General features: G+C 35.4%; 3 protein-coding genes across 4 annotated transcripts; 2 read left to right on the top strand and 1 right to left on the bottom strand.

Annotated features, from left to right (window-relative positions):
* Positions 1 to 60: 60 nt before the first annotated feature.
* LOC106405769 (zinc finger CCCH domain-containing protein 16) lies at positions 61 to 2,293 on the top strand. Its single transcript, XM_013846310.3, has 9 exons — positions 61 to 280; positions 363 to 480; positions 616 to 719; positions 793 to 888; positions 960 to 1,053; positions 1,125 to 1,404; positions 1,486 to 1,804; positions 1,883 to 1,955; positions 2,050 to 2,293. Exons 1-9 carry the CDS (start codon positions 243 to 245, stop codon positions 2,089 to 2,091), a joined length of 1,164 nt encoding a protein of 387 aa, XP_013701764.1. The 5' UTR covers positions 61 to 242; the 3' UTR covers positions 2,092 to 2,293.
* A 162-nt stretch (positions 2,294 to 2,455) lies between these two features.
* On the bottom strand, positions 2,456 to 7,824 carry LOC106405768 (auxilin-like protein 1). Of its 2 annotated transcripts, none has more exons than XM_013846308.2 (8): positions 7,316 to 7,824; positions 3,655 to 7,195; positions 3,525 to 3,576; positions 3,368 to 3,435; positions 3,221 to 3,286; positions 3,052 to 3,141; positions 2,778 to 2,954; positions 2,456 to 2,694 (listed from the first exon to the last, which is right to left on the bottom strand). In XM_013846308.2, exons 1-8 carry the CDS (start codon positions 7,666 to 7,668, stop codon positions 2,659 to 2,661), a joined length of 4,383 nt encoding a protein of 1,460 aa, XP_013701762.1. In that variant the 5' UTR covers positions 7,669 to 7,824; the 3' UTR covers positions 2,456 to 2,658. The 2 variants fall into 2 exon arrangements, with proteins under 2 accessions (XP_013701762.1, XP_013701763.1); XM_013846309.2 differs by having other exon boundaries at positions 3,525 to 3,573; positions 7,316 to 7,823.
* Positions 7,825 to 15,331: 7,507 nt separating this feature from the next.
* LOC106403223 lies at positions 15,332 to 18,442 on the top strand. Its single transcript, XM_048761456.1, has 7 exons — positions 15,332 to 16,111; positions 16,207 to 16,293; positions 16,438 to 16,623; positions 17,311 to 17,481; positions 17,588 to 17,641; positions 17,743 to 17,889; positions 17,969 to 18,442. The coding sequence occupies exons 1-7, from the start codon at positions 16,031 to 16,033 to the stop codon at positions 18,407 to 18,409; spliced, it is 1,167 nt and encodes a 388-aa protein (XP_048617413.1). The 5' UTR covers positions 15,332 to 16,030; the 3' UTR covers positions 18,410 to 18,442.
* The last annotated feature ends 1,801 nt before the right edge of the window (positions 18,443 to 20,243 follow it).

Below are 20,243 nucleotides of genomic sequence, written 5' to 3'. Positions count from 1 at the left end.
TTTGTTGTCAAAAAAAAAAGGAGAAAATATTTATAACGAAACCGAATCGGAACGGAGTAAACCAACCTAAACCTCCTCTACTCAGAAGATCCGGATCCAATTAAGACTAACCTCAATCCGACCCGAAAACCCGGAAACCAGTCTTCTTCGTCGTCGATTCGACGCTAACTCTTTCTTTGAAAACAGATTAATACCCAAAGAAAGGTTTACACTTTGTCGAAGGTTTGAGAAGCAAAGCGAGTATGAGAAAAGAGTTGTGCAGAAACTTTCAGCAAGGAAGGTAAACTTCTTTGATCTTTGCTTGGGTATCTACACGTGTGTTCTTTGACCAAGTTGTTTGATTCATTGTTATGTTCTTGCAGTTGTAGGTACGGAGAAAGATGTAGATACCTTCATCCACAACAGAACAAGACTTCGAACAACCCTTTTGGATTTGGTGTACAAGGCGGTTCTAACTCCAACAGACCAAATCAATCTCAGGTTATGCCCTTTTTCAGATTTAAAGTATTGGTTTTTGATTTAAAGTTTTGATTTTTTTTATTATAATGTAACTCTTCTTGAAGAAAAGAAAGCATCTTTGAATCAAATTGGCTGACATGGTGATGATGCTTTCAGCCTTTTCAGAATACATGGCAACGTAATCCTTCTAGTGGTAGTGGTGGTGGTGCTTCTTCTTCTACGCAGCAGTCTGGTAAACAGACTCAGCAGGCTGACCATAAGTGAGTGTTTATCATATGCCTAGTTTACTTTTAAGTATCTTTCATTTGACCTGTTGTTGGTTACTTTGCGAAGATGCACGGATCCTGCTGCGTGTAAGAGGGTGATTCAAGAGGATCTTAAGAATGAGAGACCCATGTGGAAGCTCACTTGCTACGCTCACTGCAAACAGTATGTCTATCTTTACATCCACCATTCTTTATAACGTTTTCTAATCTTTTTTTTTCTTTTACTCCTTGTAGCCTTCCTTGTGACGTTTCTGGTGATATCAGCTACGAAGAGTTACGTGCCATGGCGTATGAAGAATCCAAACGAGGAGTACCTCTACAGTCTATTGTGAGTTTTTAATCTTTCTTAAACACACAATCATGTCTCCTCTTTTTGCTAACAATGATGCCATTGTATAGGCTGAAAGGGAGAGGAACTTGCAAAATGCTAAAGTAGCTGAGTTTGAAAACTTTCTAAGGAGTCCATACAGAGGCGCTGCTACATCCAATCAAACTCCTAGTATCTTCCCACCAGCTACTCAGGTCAACTCCTCCCCTCCAGGAGGATTCTCTGCCTTCAACCAACAACCAGCATTCCCCAACACCAATGCTGGTGGTGGAGGACCTCCTAATCCTTTTGGGCGGTTTAATCAACAACCTAATGCTTTCAGCGTCAACACTCCTCAACCTGCTCCTTCGGGTACTTGTTTTTTTCATTTGTTCAGATTTGCTCTGAGGCCTAGACTCCGTCATCTTAAACCTCTTTTGGAAATGATCACAGGTCCTTCTGGTTTCCTGAGTCAACCATCATCGTTTGGACTGGGACCAGCTGCTCCATCTGCTTTCCAACCATCAGTATCGTTCAAGCCAGCATCGTTTGGACCTGGACCAGTTGCTCCCTCTGGTTTCCAGAGTCAGCCAGCATCGTTTGGACCTGGGCCAGGACTCTCCACACCTCCACAGAACAGCAGCATCTTTCCTTCAGTAACTCCAACGCCGGCTTTTAACACTAACCAGAATAATCAGACCGGTTTTAGTTTCAATTCCCCTGTTGCATCTTTCACTTCTCCAGCTGTAGACACAACAAACACACCTTCCGGGTAAGTGCTCATTCTCTTTCCAGATTTTCCACCTATGCTGTAGTTTCTCACTTGAATCATGTGCGGGAAACCTTGCAGAGCCGAGCTGCAAGCAGGAGGTGCCCCTGTTGATAGCAGCATCTGGTTAAAGGAGAAATGGAATCCAGGAGAGGTGAAATTTGCCTAAAATTTTTGAAGTTAATTATAAATTTTACTGCCAAAACAATAATAGTTAAAAGACTGTTTTGGTGATTTTGTGCCTGCAGATTCCAGAGCAAGCGCCGCCTGATGCATTTGTTCATCGATAAAGAAAAAGAGTCATTTGTTGCTTCTCTGTAGCAGAGAAGCTCATTTTGTTCTTTTAGGTGAAATTGAAGTTTTGAAATTACGTGTAGGGAAGTGTTTCTAAATGACTTTTGTCAATTTTCTTATGATCGTTTGTGTAATGATTTTGTTAACAAAAAAAAAAAAAAAACTATTGAAGCCTTTAATGAAAAACCCTTTATACCATTGGCCAGCATTCTCATGTAGTCATGTATATGAATCTTTACACGGATGATTATGAAGTTGATTAGTCCACTGAATGTACCTATTATGCCGGGGTGCCATTTATTGTACTGTATTAACCTTAGTTTGAGAGACATTGATGAATAATAGTGTGGATGCTTTCGCTGGGAAAAGAATGAGCTTCTACTTTTATATATATATATATGACTAATGAATACAAATGTTTATATTATTGGTTATTACATCTCTAGATCTGTCACACCCCATATCATAAGCTTGATCATGTACTTGTTTTGGTTCTTGAGCTGGTTAGTTCTGATTTTTTAGGGTCACTGCTGATAATAAGGTAAAGGTTCACACCATCTTACTTATCTTTCATCTGCACCAAATTTGTTCCACGCTTCCTAGAGAATCAGAACGAAGCAGGTTAGATACTTATTTGCACATGGAATTGATATACCCAAGAGTTGGAGATAGAGAGACGAACCTTGAGAAGGTCAAAAACCTTTTCGCAAATGTACTTCTGTTGTGTGGATGCGCCACGTTGTTGAAGCTTGTCGGGATGAACGTAAAGAGTTGCCTTTCGGTAAGCTTTTCTCACAGAAGCACTTGAAACAAGATCAGTGAGAGGGATTGGTTTCCATCCACTCTCTGCTCCAAGTATCTGCAAATCATCAAACACCACAGGACAACAATAATCGTTAAAGACTGATCTCTGTGTTTCATGAAAGAGTTCAGAGGTAAGGAGCAGAAACAGTTACATATTGGAGTGTTGAGAGCAATGCCCGCAGGTTGTTTTCCTTTCCGTTCGACCACCGCTTGACATCAGCATCAAGAGCTTCCGAGAGCCTCTGCAATTCCAATTAGATAAGAAGAAAGGATTAGCGCAACCAAATTACAAAGATGATATGTACTGTCTATTTGGATTACATTTCTCTCTGCCTCCTCTTTCTGGACTTTGAGATCACGAAGTTTCTTCTCTGCAAGAGCTTCTGCCTGGAATGGTAGCAACACACAAACATGTTTTAGCAGAGAATACGGGATTATAGTAAACAGATGAACAGGTGGTGTACATACCGCACGCTCAGATGTTCTCTGGTGTCTCTCAGATCTAGCTTTGCATCTCTGGATTGGCTCAACTTTGGCTTTATCAAGCAAATAGAATGAACAGGTCAGTGCATAGATTAAACATATTGGAAACGACAATATATTAAACACATCTAGGGAGACCTACCAGTCTGGTTTGAAGAACTAGAAGGACCCGAACTTTTGTTCTCTGTACCCTGCTTCACAATATTACATGAGAGATTTGTCAGATAAGTTGAATGATGGATATTCATAAGAAAAGAGGGGTTGAAACTCACAGAAGATGAGGAGCCTCGTCTATCACCAGAAGAGCCAAACGACTTGCTGCCACCATAACTTCTCGTTTGAGAAGCATCAAACTTACCGGACAATGCTTTTTCCAGGGCACGTTCTCTGGCCTCAGAGAGTGCTCTCTCTACAGCAGCACGCTCGGCTCTGAGTTTGGCTTGCATTGAAGCCTTCTCAGCTGATGACAACTTATCATTTACCTCAACAGATGCCTTCTCTGATCTCCTTGGACCATCGGAAGCCACTCTTCGGGGAACTCTCGCCTTTGCTTTCTCCATTGCTGCTTTTCCTGCTCTTTCCTTAGCATCAGCAAACGCTCTTTCCCGAGCTTCACGGATAGCTCTTTCTACCATTGATCTCTCTTTCTCTTTCGCTCTTTCTTTTTCTTTTGCTTCATCTTTCTTTTTCAGATGTTTCTCAACTCGCTCTGCTTCTTTTTGTGAAGCATCAGAAGTAGATGATCGACAACTCTCCTCTCCCTCATTTTCTTTCATGTTTATATCAGCTGCTGCGCCAATTTCTTCGTCTCCTTTGGGCAAACAACAGGAAGACTCGGCTGGCTCTACATTGTTTCGATCTACTTCCTCCTTTTGACACTCAAACCGGTGCTCTTGTTCCGTCTTATCTTCACTGTTCTCTTCACTTGCACTTGTTTCCATGCCATCAGATTCTTCTTTGGTTTCCTCTATTTCTTCAACCTTACTTGCCCCTCCACCAGCCAAACTTTCCTCCACATAAGACTTGATTTTATCTTCATCATCTACAACGCTCCAACCACTTTGAATTGAATCAGAATCCATTTCTTCAACGTGCTCTTCCGTGCTACTCGCAGCGCTGTTTTTCTCATGGAACTGATCCCTGAGATCTTGCTCGAAGCCAACCTCCTCAGTATGTGAATCACCTTGTCTAGTTTCAAAAGATGACCTGCTGGTGTCAGTATCTACGCTACAATCGTTCTTGGCTTCCTCTGCTAGTTCCCGCGTTTGGTCAAATTTCTCGCAAGATTTGTTTGAATCCGTCTCACTACGATCATATTCAAGCATTTCAGCACGAGAATCTTGACGCTCTCTGCTCTCATCGAGTTCAGAAAGTCCTTGAGCCCAGCCAGCTTCTTCAAACACTTCCGGTACATATTCACCTTCTTGGTCACTAGCCATTCCAGTAGCATCCGGCTCTTCTCCTTTACCTTCTTCCTCTTCTCTACAGTTTGTTTCTTGTGCCGACTCTAATTCTTCATCTTCTACGGTATGTGCATAGGCTTTATCCTCCGTCTCCACTTCATTCTGTTCATATCTATCTATACCAGTAATTTGGCAGTAAGAAGTTTCTTTTCCAATATCGTCTCCAGCTTCTTGATGGATATCAATATGCTCCTTTTCAGATTCCACCAAGCAATAAGTTTCATCCTCTCCCTTAGTAGTATCTGTTGTCTGGAACATCTGCCTAAACATTTGTTTAAGAACGGTCCAATTTTCTTGCAATCCTGAATCACTGGCTTGCTCAGATGTGCTTTCTGTTTCCTCACTAGTATCATGGATTTGAAAGGACCTCTGTGTAGCTTCTGTTTCCACACTTGGTAGCTGCCAATGCCTTTTGTTTCCCTTCGGGGCCCTTATCATATTGTAGACGTCTTCCGAGGTCTTCCAAACTCTTCTTCGCCTGGGAGCCTTGTGCTCTGTCTCCTCGTGTATGTTTCCTGGCTCAGGAGTATTTTCTGTCGCAAAAGACACCATAGCTCCAACACTTTCATCTAATTGAGTTGTACTCAAACTCTCATTAGGTGTTGGAATCTCTTCCACTTCCCTTACGTCTGGTTTGGTATCATCAGGACTAACTAACATCTCCTGCGGCCTAGAAACTATCTCCTTCTCACCCTCCTGATCTAGAAAACTGTAAGTTGGGTTTTCTTGGAAAACTATTACACCACACTCAGGTCCATCTTCGGACTCGCAAGAAGTTTTAACTTGCCATCCTGTTTCTTTCTCCATCTTCTCTGAACACTCTTCAGCAAGAGTAGACATTTTGGATTCAGACTTCTCTTCTTGTTTGGTTTCGCCTTTACTCTCAGTTTGTTGCTGGATCTCCTCCGCTTCCGTGACTGGAACACCAGCTAACATCCCTTGTGAGTCGCCTTCTTCACAGTGAACCATTTGAGGGAGGATAGATTTTCCCTCCTCTGTTGCATGTGTCTCATTCTTTTGTGAAACCCTGCTTCCCGTGAAGGCCTCTACAACACCTTTTATTTTACTACCCAGCTGTCCAAATGTATAGAAGGGGTTTTCAGTCAATGGTTGCGCCTCTTGTTTCGTATCAGTTTCAGGTTTGGCTGGGGCAAGGCTTTCTGGCTCCTGCTGCTTACTCTTCATAACTGATTTGAATACCCCTCCTGGTAAGTCCCAGTGTTTACGAGCTCTTCTGGCTTGTTCCTCTTCTAGCTTCACCTCTTCGACCTCTTGATGCTTATCGTCTGAGGTTGAATTTAAAAGTCCTTCGGGAACATCCCACTGCTTCCGAGCTCTCTTTGCATGTTGATCTCCCTCGTTTGAGAATGATTGTTCAGAAGAGTTCACCACTTCACCAAGAACTTGAGGACTGCTTTCTTCTGTTTTTTCTTCAACTTTCTCGTCCCTTTTGTCTTCAACTTGAGAACTTACCACAGCTTCGGTTCTTACTTCAACTTTAGGGGACTCATCAAAAGACTTAAGTTTAGCGGAACTGCGAAAACCTGATTTTTTCCTTTCCATCATTTGTTTTGCGATATTCATCCTCACTTGAGCCTCTTCTAAAGCCTTTTTCAACGCCGCGGAAGACTCAGCAGCAGAAGAATCAACATCTGTTTCAGCATCAAAGAACGGAGGTGAACTCGGAGAATCATCATCATCATCTTCAGCTTGATGAAACCTCTCCGGAAGCCCTGAACTAAAACCCATTGATCTCTCAGAAGCTCCATTGAGTGTACGCTGCAGCAAGCTGGAAGGTGGTTTCACATCCCGACGCTCAGCAATAGAATCAGCCTTGCACGTGGAGTAGTTATCACGCGTGCTGCTTTCATCTCGAACAAAGATCTTCTCGTAATCCACCTCAGTTTTAGATCTCTGCTTTCTAGAAGCCTGGACTTCCTCAACTGATGGAATAGGTGCTTTACTTTCAACCTTCTGCAAAAAACTCGTGTTATCAACCACTTGAGTAGGAACAGCCACAACAGGAACCTGACCAGAACGAATAGTCCCCTTCTTCGGCAACGGACTACTAATGTTATCAACCACTTGAGTAGGAGTAGCTACAATGGGAACGTGACTAGAGCAAGTAGTCCCATTTTCACTGCCCTGGACAATCTTCTGCAACGGACTAACCTCACCAACCACCAGAGTAGGACTAGGACTAGGCACAGCTTGAACTTGAGTAAGATGAGCTGTCACATTCTCTTTTGTCTGGTGTGGTAATATATCAGAATGCTTCATCCTAACCATCTCAGGTGAAGAAGTTAGATTCTTGACCTCCTCAGAAGAGCTTCCACCTTTCCTACGACTCCTACACATTGAAACAACAAACAAAGTGTTTAACTTTTCACTCAGATTCAACTACAAAGAGCCAAAGCTAATCAACTTGTGATAAAGGCAGCGCCTTTAAGCAGAGAAAAAAAAAAGTTACCTTCTTTCCTTCTTCTCAGGCCTAACGATCACTTCGTTGGGAGTAACAGCGAAATCACCGCAACCTCCGAACCCTCCGAACACAGAAGAGTAATCGAGCTTGGAGCTTCTTACATCGACTTTAACCTTACCAACGTTCAGCTCCGGGACATCGAGAAACGGAATCGAGGACGGAGAAGGACCCGAGCCGCGGAATATCTCGCCGTAATCGACGAGAGGAGACTTCGCGTTCGCCGGAGAAGAGAAAACGCCGTCGTATACGGTGTTTGCGCTGAAGCTGAGGCTGAGGCTGTGGCTACGGCTAGTCATCTTCCTGGAGAAAGTAGTAGCAGAGGGAGGCTTCTCGTACTCCATAGAAAGGACTTCGTTAGGGTTTTAAGGGTTTCTTCTTCTTCTTCTTCCTTCTCTCTTTGGGGTTTGTTTGTCTCCTCCTTGCAGTAGAAAAATCTGCAGAGGTAGAGAGAGTAGAGAAGAGAGAGATATGAGCTGTGTTTTTTTTTTTTCTGCGTAGATATTTTTTAATGTAATATAAATAAATTATTTAATAATTGGACAAAGCGCGTGAAGAAATAATGACTGTCCGTAAATACTTGACAAGTATAATCGCGACGTATGATCTGTTCCGTATTATTTTTTTGGGATTATTTGAAAAATACTATGTTTGTGTTTTCATATTTTGAAACTAGATTTTTTTGCGTTTTGAAAATTAATTCTTTATATATATAAATATCTCTGTATGTAATAAGACATTTTTTCCAGATTTAAATAAAAAATTATAGGATCATAAAGCCTACAATTCACTGTATATTTCTAAATCTATAGGTTTAAACATAATTATAAATTAGTTGGTTTAGTGTCACCAAAATATTGATTGTCTTGTACTAGTAAACAACGATTTTGATTGTCTTGACAAAAGAATATTGGTCCTGGACCGTTGGTTATTTTCTAGAATATGAGAAAATATATTAATGATCCAAACTTTTGATTTTAGTTTTAACATATACTAGATCCTGACCAATATGAATTTTTAGTTTTTAATTATTTATTTTATTAAATGATGTATTTGTAATATTCGTTCATATTATATTCATTAAGTAAATATTTTTTTTTTGCATCTTAAACTATCTATTTTTTTACGAATGTGTGATATCATATAAAAAATATAAAAAAATGAGTATAGAGTTAATTAGATAATTTTAAAAACAGAAATTTTTCTTTCGTGTGCGATATCATATAAATAATGATCCGTCCAGTTAACAAAAATCATGATTAATTTATGTGTAATTTTTTTTATTTTGACCACTTCCTTAAAACTATATTAAATTTTACATATTTTAATTATAATATTTTTAATATCTTTACCTTTTTATTTGAAATGCAACTCAATATTTTTTTTAACAATTATAAAAAAATATTTAAAAAATATTTTTAGAATTTGTTTGAAAAATATGAAAATTACATTTTAAATTAAAATTATCCTAAAATATGATAAGTTTTGATGTAAACGAAAACTCAAATTATGTCAAAAATAATGATATTCAATGATAATAACAATTTTAATTGATTATTTTTAAAAAAATACATTTACAAAAATATTCTTTGAAAGAAAATTCATTTATCTTTCAAATATAAAATGAAAATATTATAATTAAATATTAAAAACCATAAATTTAGCAAATGACAACTGAGTTATATTATGCTAAAATTTTCTTTCTAACAATTTATCAAATGACAAATGAGTTATGAGCAAATAATACCATATAATTTTTAAAAACATAGTCATTCTTAAATATTTTTTGAATAATTATTTTTAAATTTAATCAACTGAAAATAATATCCGTACAATTGTGTTAGTCAAATTCTATTTTTATTGATGCATGTTATATATTAGTGCTGCATGTTTTAGGTAACATTTTAATGATGCACGTTTTTAAAAATCTCCATTATTAAAATTATGCACGTAAGGATAACTCATGAGTTTTTTTTGTTGATTAAATGATATTATGTCCAAATTTATTTGAGGGTATATTTCATTAAGGTAACTGAAAAAGACAAACAATAAAATACGAAGTTTAAATTCATTTAAGCATATTTCATTAATGTAACTGAAAATACAAGTAATAAATTATGCAGTTTTATTCGTTTTAGGATATTTCATAAATGCAACTGAAAAAGACAAGCAAAAAAAAGGGAGTTTAATTAATGAAGTGAGAACATTTTCAAATGGGTACTTCTCTTTTAATAATATAGATTATATAAAATTACCCTTCAGTTTTATAGAGGGTTATTTAGTCAATTAATATTAAGAAAGTTTAATTTATAAAGGAAGAAGTGTATCATCAAGACATCAACTTTGGAAAGAAAAAAATATTTTTCCAAAATTTCTCTAATTGCTACTTGGGTACTATAAAAGCAAATTAACGTTAACATGTGTCGGTCAATCACTTTCATTATGTTATTGGTAGCATATTATTTAATACTCTAAGATGCTTTAGCGTTTTAAATAACTGCAGATTGGTAGCCATTTTGTAGTTGTTGTTTTTTGTCTTCATGCCATATTATTTAGTGGGTTGGGTATTATTCATTGTGTGAAATCAAAACTATTCCACACGCCAATCTAATTTAGCTTTGCAATAATACAAATAAATAGCAGATATGACAGTGTGGTGTTTAACATGCTGGACAATATGGCGTTTAACATGCTAGACAATATGGCTTTTTACATTAGCAAACCTAAAGAAAAGTAGAGTCAAACCTAGGCCTGAGACTTTTATCCGAGATCCAGATCCGATCCGAAAATTCGGATATCCAGAGGGACCGAATCCGGATCCGGATAGTAAAATGTTGGATCCGTCAAAGCCGGATCCGGATCCGGATACCTTAATTTTTTAGTTCGGATATCCGGATTCGTAAGTTTTATTAATAATTATTTCAAAAATAGTAAAATCTATATATATAAATTAATTTATTTAATATATTTTTATTTTTATAATAGTATATATAAATTTTATGTAAATTTTGTAATATTATACATAGAAATAATTAAAAATATAATATATTTTTTTATTTTAAAATTATTTTTAATATTTTTAATATATTAATATTATTTTTTATTTATTTTAAGGATCCAAATCCGGATCCGGATATCCGCCGGATATTACAATTTTTAGAAGGATATCCGACACCCGGATATCCGAGAACTCCGGATCCGGATAAGGATAATAAAATTATGGATCTGCCAGATAAGGATTCGGATCCGGATACCTTAAAATTGTCTGGATATCCGATCCGTCTCAGGCCTAGTCAAACCTACGTTAAAACTTCTATTAACAATGAAATGATGTAACGTTGAAAAAAAAAGAATGAAATGATGTAAGGATTATTTTCGGAATATTATGTAGCATAGCATAGTGAAAGCTATGATTCTCTGTACTGTGGCGACCGTTAGGCATTGCTAGGCTCTTGCCCGTTTGTCATATTTCAGTCTTTTCTTGGGATAATTAAACAATAATATGGTTTATGTTAAACTCAACAAAGTAGTTAGGACATATGTAGAAGATCTCTTAGCGAAGATAAAAAACGTTATTTAAGAGACGTCTCTTAATTTTTTTTAGTTAAAAACTAAGAGACGTTTCTTAAATTCACTAAGAGACCATCTTGGAAGACTTGCATTAATTATGATCTTAAATATTCATTTCTACAATATTTTCATCTGAATTCGACTCTACTAAAACGCAATGCTCCGTGTTACAACTTGATATGTTACAATAACAGGGCGGATTTGAGTTTTATACAATGATATCTTATTTTTTTTTAATTTTATTATGATGATGTAATGAGGTAACTACGATCCTGTAATAAAGTTTGGTTAATTTACATACTGATAAAAAAAAATTAAATGTTGATCGTGCAAAAAAACAAGAACAAGAAGGGGTAGAAAACAAGTGGCATTACAAAAGTATGTATTAAGCCGTTGTGTATGTCTTTATCTCGAATGATCACATGGTTTTGATACAAGACATGGATTCTTGTCACACCAATTTCCCACATATTCTCATAACAAGAAAAACAATTCACCACATTTTTATATATACTCCAACAAATTTTAAAATTGAAGTGAAACCAATGGTTCAAATATTTATCATACAGTATAACTCAAATTCATGATTTGAATTTGAAGCTTCCTCTTGGTTGGTGGGTTTTTGGGATGTGGTCCAAAACGTTTAGATTACACAGACTGGTCCAGGTTAAGTACGACAAAAATATACATTTATAACAACTATAGCTTAGTATTATATTATATGAATTGAATGACCGTATGTATGCACACGTTTTGTAGAAATGTAATGATTCACAGCTTCATAGTTGCTGGCAATCACCAAGAGCAAGAAAGTCATGCATTTCTCGACAAATTCATATGTTATCCAAAATAGTATGAACATTATTCACAGACTGAATAAAATCCAAAAAAACTTTGCCATTTCCAAGATCGTTCCAGCTATCACCGCGTTGAGTGTTTTAAACAGTTAAATATTGGAAAATCCTACTGAAAATAAACATAGGTTTATGTTTCTTGTTTCCTTCAGAGAATATAGAGCACAAACATAAAGTTGATACTGTTTATTTGAAGAAACATCAAAGAGACATCTTGTATCGGGTAGTGGTCCCCAAGTGACATTAAATCATTTGTTTAGTGATCACTGATCACATAATGTTACTATTATAATGCGCCAACGAACGACATATATAATTGTTGATAATGCCTTTTCCATACTATCTAGTGATTTATATTATGATTAGGACTAATACGAATCCAGACGAAAATGACATCTCAGGAAAAGAAAAAGAAAAAAAGTAGCAACATTCATGTGCAAGTGTGTGTATATGCCATGTTGACCTTCCTAAGAGCATCTCTAACGTAAAACTCAATTTTTTCCTCTAAAACGGAGTAAAAATGAAAATAAAATAAAATTGCTCTAACTCTACTTTATTTCTTATTTCATAATAGAGTGATAAAAAAAAATAGATTACTCCATTTATGGAGTAAATTTCATTATGGAATGAGATATGGAGTTGGGTTGAAGCATTCTTTATTCAATATTCACTTTTATTCTATTTTAGAGGAAAAAATGGAGTGAGGATGGAGATGTCCTAACTCTTAAGTATGTATAACCATTTGTAGATCGAGCGCAAGATTAGAATATAGATACATGTATATTTACTAATTACCAACTTGTTTATTTATAGAAACTCATTAACATTCACAGACCTGTATAATCTCATGTAAATCTTAGGTTTTCATTAGTATTGACACTTATCAGTTACTCTTTTTGTTTAATAAAAAAATTAAACATGTCATTTGAAAGGATTCCACTTTAGAATTATAATGTAATCTATACATATTTTTATCTAAATATTAATGATAAAATGCATTGATCTTATAAAAAATTATTTATTTAAAAAAATATTAGAATAAATATAATTATTGAAAACATAAATGATAATCTTTTAATTTTTTTTTTTTGAAAAGTGTCAAAATAATTTTTTTTATAAAACAGATTTAACCACACATTTAACATGTAAGTTATGTAATGTTATAACATACAAATGAGGAACTAAGAGTGTACACATGTTTTTACATTTATAGGTTTGAATTCTAATTATAAAAAGTCAATTTATTATTATTTATATAAATTAGTGAAGAATAAACTTACCTAGTTTTTAGTATAGATAAAATAAAATGGTTCGACGTAAATTTTATAAAATGATTCATTGTAATATAATTAAATTATTTAAACAAGTAATATTATCATCTATAACTTAATAATTCTCATAAGTTAAAATATGAATAAATTAATGTTAAAGAAGAGCAAACATTAAATGATGGTAAGCTTTTGGGCAATTGAGATCTAAGATGCACAATAAATATAGGGTTAATTCTTTTTAAGCTTTTTGGAAGAAAATACAATAAGTAAATGGGGAATAAGATCAATAGCTAGGGTGTCCACGTCAGCAATTAAAGATCCAGAATCTAATTATGTCAGTCAAAGCAAAAACAGAATGGAGCCTACCGAGAATAATATAGCGTCATTATTTTCGTGCTTTTATAATTAAGAAAAATGTATTTCAAGCTTTTTGATAGGCCACTGGCATCATGAAACCTAATAATCTGCCATGGCTTTTCAAAGTTTTATAATCTTTAAAGTGTTTTCAGTTGCTTTCTTAGTAAAAGTAGTCTCTGAGAGAATCTCTCAGCCATATGCATTGCATATTCACACCCAACCACATGCTTACTTCGCTGTGTTTTCAACAAGACATGATTATATGAATATAAGACCATCATCTCTTAGTGCACAAAAAGAAAACCCATCATATATTGACCCAATAAGGGCCCATATTATGAACCTCTAAATCAGCGTATAAGGGCCCAGATCACAAACCTGTAACCAGTCCTTGATTTACAGTCTGCAACATGTGTTTTATATGCATACATACATCCATGATATATCTATTGCAAAATAGACATCAAGGATGTAGACATTGTCAGATCGAATTCATCTTTTATTTGCTAGGAATATAGTAAAATAACCCAAAACAATATTGCTTCTTCAAAAGTAGTATACCTTAAGATAAAATTGAACACTAAATCATTAATATTTTCTTAGTGCGGATTTACTAAAATATCATTAAAATACGTTTAAATTACTTATATATAGAAATGTTTCTTAACCAAGTTTCATCAATACAAAGTAAATTAAAAAAGTTATGGCCACCATGACCTTTCAAGTCATGCATGTCATTAACTCAATTATTTCTTCCTATTTCGATTAGCACTTTTCGTTGTTGCGCTAATTAATCCAACAAGGTTTGAAAAGAACAATTAGATAACTAACACTTTAATTGTAACTAGAAAGAGGGATAAACTAGCACCAAACTCTGACAACCGTATAGGTATTTGTAAAAAATACATTGAAATTATTTAACAGTTTTTGTAGCATGAACGTGCATGTGATCCGATCGATCTCTAGTAAGATGTGAACTTCTCGGTTTAAGAAGTAAGGATTTCAAGATTCGGTGAAAATTTGATTAAATGAAAACATAAGCAGATTGTCCTAAGTTAATTTCTAAAAAAAAATTTAAATTCTTGAATTTCATATATTGGTAGATCCCCCGAGATGATGATGTTTGGGATCAAAACATCTAAAAAGTGTGCCAGTATGTTTAAAATTCGACAAACTGGTTATTCAGTCCTTTATGCTTTGTCATGTAGTTTTATTGTAGAAGTCATTAATCTAATGGAACAAGTGAACTAAGACAACATACAGGAAAAGCATTGTGCTCCTTCAAAAGCAACTAATGACCCTTTTAAAGAAAATGTTGTGTCAGAAAGCTCAAGTTTATTATCAGAAGCAAGTACTTTTCAATTTAATTAAATAATTTGTTTGCAGTTAATTAACGCTCCTTCGTGGATACTGAGTTGAAAGGAACAGGTTAAATATATATAACGATGTTCATTATTTTTATTTTTTTTAACTGCACTTTTTAACTATCAAGTACTGTATCACCTATATAATTTTATCTTTATTTCCATAAAATTCAACGTCAAGATCACACGGATGAATAATTGTCGTTCTATATGGCTGTATTTCGATTTTAACCTTTTAAACTATTTAATTTTTATAAAATGTTTCTTTCTTTCCCTTCATAAAGATACCGTCAGTTTCCATATACTTTAACTTAGTCCATAAAAAACATCGATTAAATTTCTGAATAAAGAAAGCTAACAACCAATTATCGTTGTAGATTTGTTCTTATATTTCTTTGTAAAAAAGGTGTTCCGCTTCTAAACACTAGAGAGTGAAAGAGAAAGAAGGGCATGAATACGGATCGCAGGCTTCTATTTTGGGACGTTCCAAACGAATTTAAAATTTATCTTTATCTATTTACATATAGTAGTACTTCTGAGCAAAGAAACCGAAGGTCCATTATTGTAACAAAGTAATCTGCAACAGCTATTTATTGGTTCAAACTTGACGTTAGAACTTCTTACAAAACTTAGAAACACATAAATATCACATAAAGAGTACACAAAATGGTCTGATCCTTAGTACCTAAGCTTCTGACTTCCTAAGCAACTCTTGAGAGCATCCATGACATCTCCAAATCAGCTTTCACTTCAACAGGAGGGTTAGAGAATTAATCTTGCAAGCCATGTCACGAATCGCTTTCGAGTGGCAATCTACCTTCGACTGAGCAGTACTCACAACCACAGTCCTGTCAGTCGGTGCAATCTCACCTTAAACAAAGCAGTTAGCGCCACACCTGTCTGTGGACAAAGAAACATCCCAGTAGAATCCGCTTGAGCCATAGCATCCATCAGCTCTTCCTCCGTCGCCTCCTCCACAATCCCATACACAGCTCTATCAATCGACACAGGGTCACCAATCTGAATCGCAAACGCAAAAGTGGTACTTGAAGTCATGGGCTTGGAGTGGCTTGGAGTCCTTCCAAACAGACTTGTAAGGCAAGTAAAGAGGATTAGCATTGGCTGCTTCTGCACAAACAACCCTAGGTATCGTTTCAGTCAATTGTGAAATATATATTTTCTCAAAAAGAAAAAAACTTTGAAATATATACATATATTTTTTTTTTGGTCTAAGCTTTGAATATATATGGCAGGTTGAACGATCATTTCAGTCAAACACAGCCTGAAAAAATGATACTGCTCATGATGACACTACTACATCTGCTCATCACGGTCGGAGCTTCAGCCTCTACCCCAGCCTTGAGCATTAAGGTACATAAAACAATAAATTTGTTGTTTAATTACATATCGAGTTTTTGTTAATATTCCGCTAATTTTTTTGTTTGTGTGTGTTTGAAATTTAACAGAGTCCGGATGGCGACGTGATTGACTGCATAGATATCTACGATCAACCGGCGTTTAGTAATCCACTTTTGAAAAGCCATGAACTTCAGGTAGTTTTTGTTATTGTTACCCGTTAATTTATTCGTTTCCCTAACAATTCATAATCATGTTCATCTACAGTTATACAAAAATATCAATGGTAGGTTTTGTAACGAAAAAAAGTTTAATAATCTTTTTTGAAACAAATATTTCAGGAGTTTCCTACGGAGATGCCTAATTTGGAAATAGCAGCTGAGACACCAAACTGGCAGGTGTGGCACACGACCGGGGAAAAATGTCCCCCGCGAACAATCCCCATTCGTCGAACTACGGACATTTCTCACTCAAAATATCCCAAACCCTTCTACAAATCCTTAGCCGACGCCACTAGAGGGCATAGGGTATTTTTTTGATGAATTTTAAAATTATAAAATCAAATTTATCAGTAGAAAAAGTAAAGGTATAACATGATCCATTTATCACTAGAGGGCAGGTTGCAACACAAACCACATGATCTTCAAGTTTGACGATAGCATCATCCATTTATAATATGTTGATTATCGTTTTTATGGTTTTAATATTTTACTTTTATTTTGAACATTTTTGATGAAAATATTTTTAAGAAATAACGACACAAAATTTAGATTTTAGAAGAAATAAAGATGGTCAATGATGCTGCTGCTACATATATTATCCATAGAAAAGACGAAATAAAATAAAGTTTGAGCTGCAAAATTTGATAGGTATTGTAGTCTGTAGTCTGTAATCAGCACTGGGCCTCAACACCTATATAATCTATAAAAGATAAAGCTAAATAATGGGCCTAGGGTCTATAGCATATTACACCCGTCTCGAACTGGGGGTTTCAACATCTAAATAGTTTGAAAAGCTTTGTCGCATATAGCATTTGTGTCGGGCTTCAACATCTAAATAATTTATAAAACACAATCTAAATGTCAGGGGTAAGGCCTTGTGCACTGTTGCCAATGAGACAAGATTCATTTCCGAAATGTTGGTATGTTACCTGTCATAATATTAAAAGCGACACTACTAACAACGTTATTTTCATTGTGAATGGCCAAAACCAGTACGCGATCGGATTTATTCGAAACCGAGGGCCGATATATGGAACAAGAGCATCTCTCAACGTTTGGGAGCCGCTAGTAGAAGCAGCAGATGACTTCAGCTTATCTCAGGTCTGGCTGGCATCGGGATCATTCGCCAATGGAGATGTCAACACCGTCGAAGCGGGTTGGCAAGTGAGTTCCAAATTTGAACAGTTGTTTTAAAAAATAATAATTATCAGTACTTTATAATTTAATTACTAAACTTGACACTGACACAAATGCGTTTTTACTTATTTAGATCAGTCCAGAGAGGTATCACGACCACCAACCGAGATTCTTTACATTTTGGACGGTATGAAACTATCTCTCGATCAATTTAATATTTTAAAATATGTTGTTATTGTCATGCATAGTGTACCGAAACATAACATAACACATCTAAAATTTATGCAGAGAGATGCGTATAACAACACAGGATGCTACAGCACCCACTGCGGGGGATTTGTGCAGACCAGCAGCACAATCGCCCTTGAAGCTGCTATCACACGTACCTCTGCATTTGGAGGCCCTCAGTTCGACATCACGATTCAGATCTGGAAGGTAGAATATTATTTTGTTTGGTTCCTTTTCTGTTATATATGTTATATGTTTACTAACATATAAATGAACAAAAATGTAGGATCAATCTTCTGGGAACTGGTGGCTGGGACTGGGCCGCAACATGGAGCTAGTTGGGTACTGGCCAGCTGCAATCTTTACAGGCCTAGCTGATCACGCAGATAAGGTAGAATGGGGAGGCGAGGTTCTGTCACAGAATAGTACTGGCACAAACACCATTCTTCAAATGGGATCGGGAGAATTCGCTGAAAAAGGCTTCGGGAAAGTTGCTTACGTATGTAATATCCTAGTTGCCGAGAACAACCAGACTTTGGTTCCAGTCCAAGATTTTGGGGTACAAGCTCAATTCCCAAAATATTATTCAGTTAAAAGGTCGCAAACTAAAGGTTGTGGGAAGCACTTTTATTTCGGCGGACCAGGGCAAACGCGTTCGGGGGCAGTTCGTGGAACATTGGCGAGTGCGTTGCTATTATTGTATTTGGCTTTTTTCTTGTGTGTTTAGTGTTTTTTTTTTTTTTTTTTGAACATTCAGTGTTTTTACGGTGTTGACGTTGTGTGTTATTGTTTTCGAGTGTGTTTAGTTTGTGAAACTAAGATATGTTGCTTGAAATTATCTACTGTTTTTTAAACCAATTAATGATGTTGGCAATCGTAGAAGCTTTTCACTTCTGGTTAGACCGTTGGTTTCCATTTGGGTTTTTTTCGGAAAAGAGGATCCTATGGCTATGATCATGCATTCATGCGTATGGAAAAGTTATGGAAAAGATAAACGATGGTAGATTCTCAAAGGTCAACATCATAGCCAATAAATATCAAAATGGAATGCTAGTTATTGTGTTTTTTTTTGTATATGACGATGTTTAGTCACACGCACCGATTAGAAGCCAATATGATGACATCATCTTTTAAGTCCTTAAATTAGAAAATAGTCAAATTGCTATATAATGTAACGCTTGAATATCCCGATCATGCTTTTTTTTTGAAAAAAAAAAACTAATTATTACAACGACACCGAAGTGGGTTGAAGCGGCACAGTCACCAGTTTTAAATCCTTTCATTTTCAAATTTCTTTTCTTTATGATATTTATTTAAGTTTGACAAAATAATTAAAATGTGATATATTTAACTCTTTTGTCCGATATTTACGTATCATATTAAATATCATTCTAATCTTTAAAATTTATTTCATTGTAAATGTATTTTATTTTTTCAACACATAAACTAAATACATTTTCCATTATTATCATTGTTTTTAGCATATTAATTAACAAAATAATGTATTAAATAGAAATAAAATAGAAAATTTGATAGTTCTCTTAATCGTGTGTGAAAACATTAAACAAAATTTATTATAAAATGGAAGGAGCAGTAACTAATTTACACAACTTTATTTTTAGCCACATATTTACTTTAACATTATTTTAAACCTGTTTGTTTATTTTCGCCCATATTTACTTTAACGTTTAAAACATGTTTATTTATTTTAACCACATAGGTTTATTTAGTTTTTTTTCACAAAGTTGTCTGTTTCCTATATATTTTGGATTATTTTAATTAAGGTCTATTTTTTTATTTCTTTTTACCATAATTTTGTTTTTAACTCCGTATAAGCTGGATCAAACCATGTTGGTTAAACCGAACTCAACTAAGTAACCCAAGACAGTGCGATTGTGTGAAAAAAATTTATTTAAATAATAATTACATTTAATAACTCCAAAAATAGACAAATCAGAATAGTTACTATGGATCCGGTAACCAGAAAAAGCAACATCTAAGATTCCGATGAATAAGCAAGAACAAAAAAAATAGTAGATCTAAGAGGAGGGTGTAGCATGTATGCAGAGCCGGTCCTTGGGCCAAGTCGAGAAAGCAGTGGCTTCCAGCCGATTTATTATAAGAATACTTTCGGCCACAAATTCTCAGATGTTTCCTTTGGTCTAGTGGTGTCAGGTCAATAGGATGCAAACTTCCTTCCTCGCAACCTGGGTTCAACTTCTCAGAGAGCGACCATTTTTTAAAATTTGCTTCTAGTCAAAAATTTCCTAGGATCGGTTCTGCATGCATGGGAAAGAAGGCGGTGGAGCAATGAGGATCCACTCCAACGAACACAAGCAGCCCTCAATTACGTTCAGTTCACAGATCTCTACACGATGAACCGTCAAACCACCTTCAGATATGTTGCTTGATTATCTACTGTTTATTTTAACCAATTAATGATGTCAGTAATCGTAGAAGCTTTTGACTTTCCATTTGGCAATTTTATTGGAAAAGAGGATACTATGGCTATGATCATAAATGGTAGATTCTCAAAGGTCAACATACGTATATAGCCAATA

Source organism: Brassica napus, chromosome C6, assembly GCF_020379485.1.
Source record: "Brassica napus cultivar Da-Ae chromosome C6, Da-Ae, whole genome shotgun sequence".
In the NCBI taxonomy this organism is placed as follows: domain Eukaryota; kingdom Viridiplantae; phylum Streptophyta; class Magnoliopsida; order Brassicales; family Brassicaceae; genus Brassica; species Brassica napus.
This window is presented reverse-complemented; position numbering and strand designations above follow the sequence as displayed.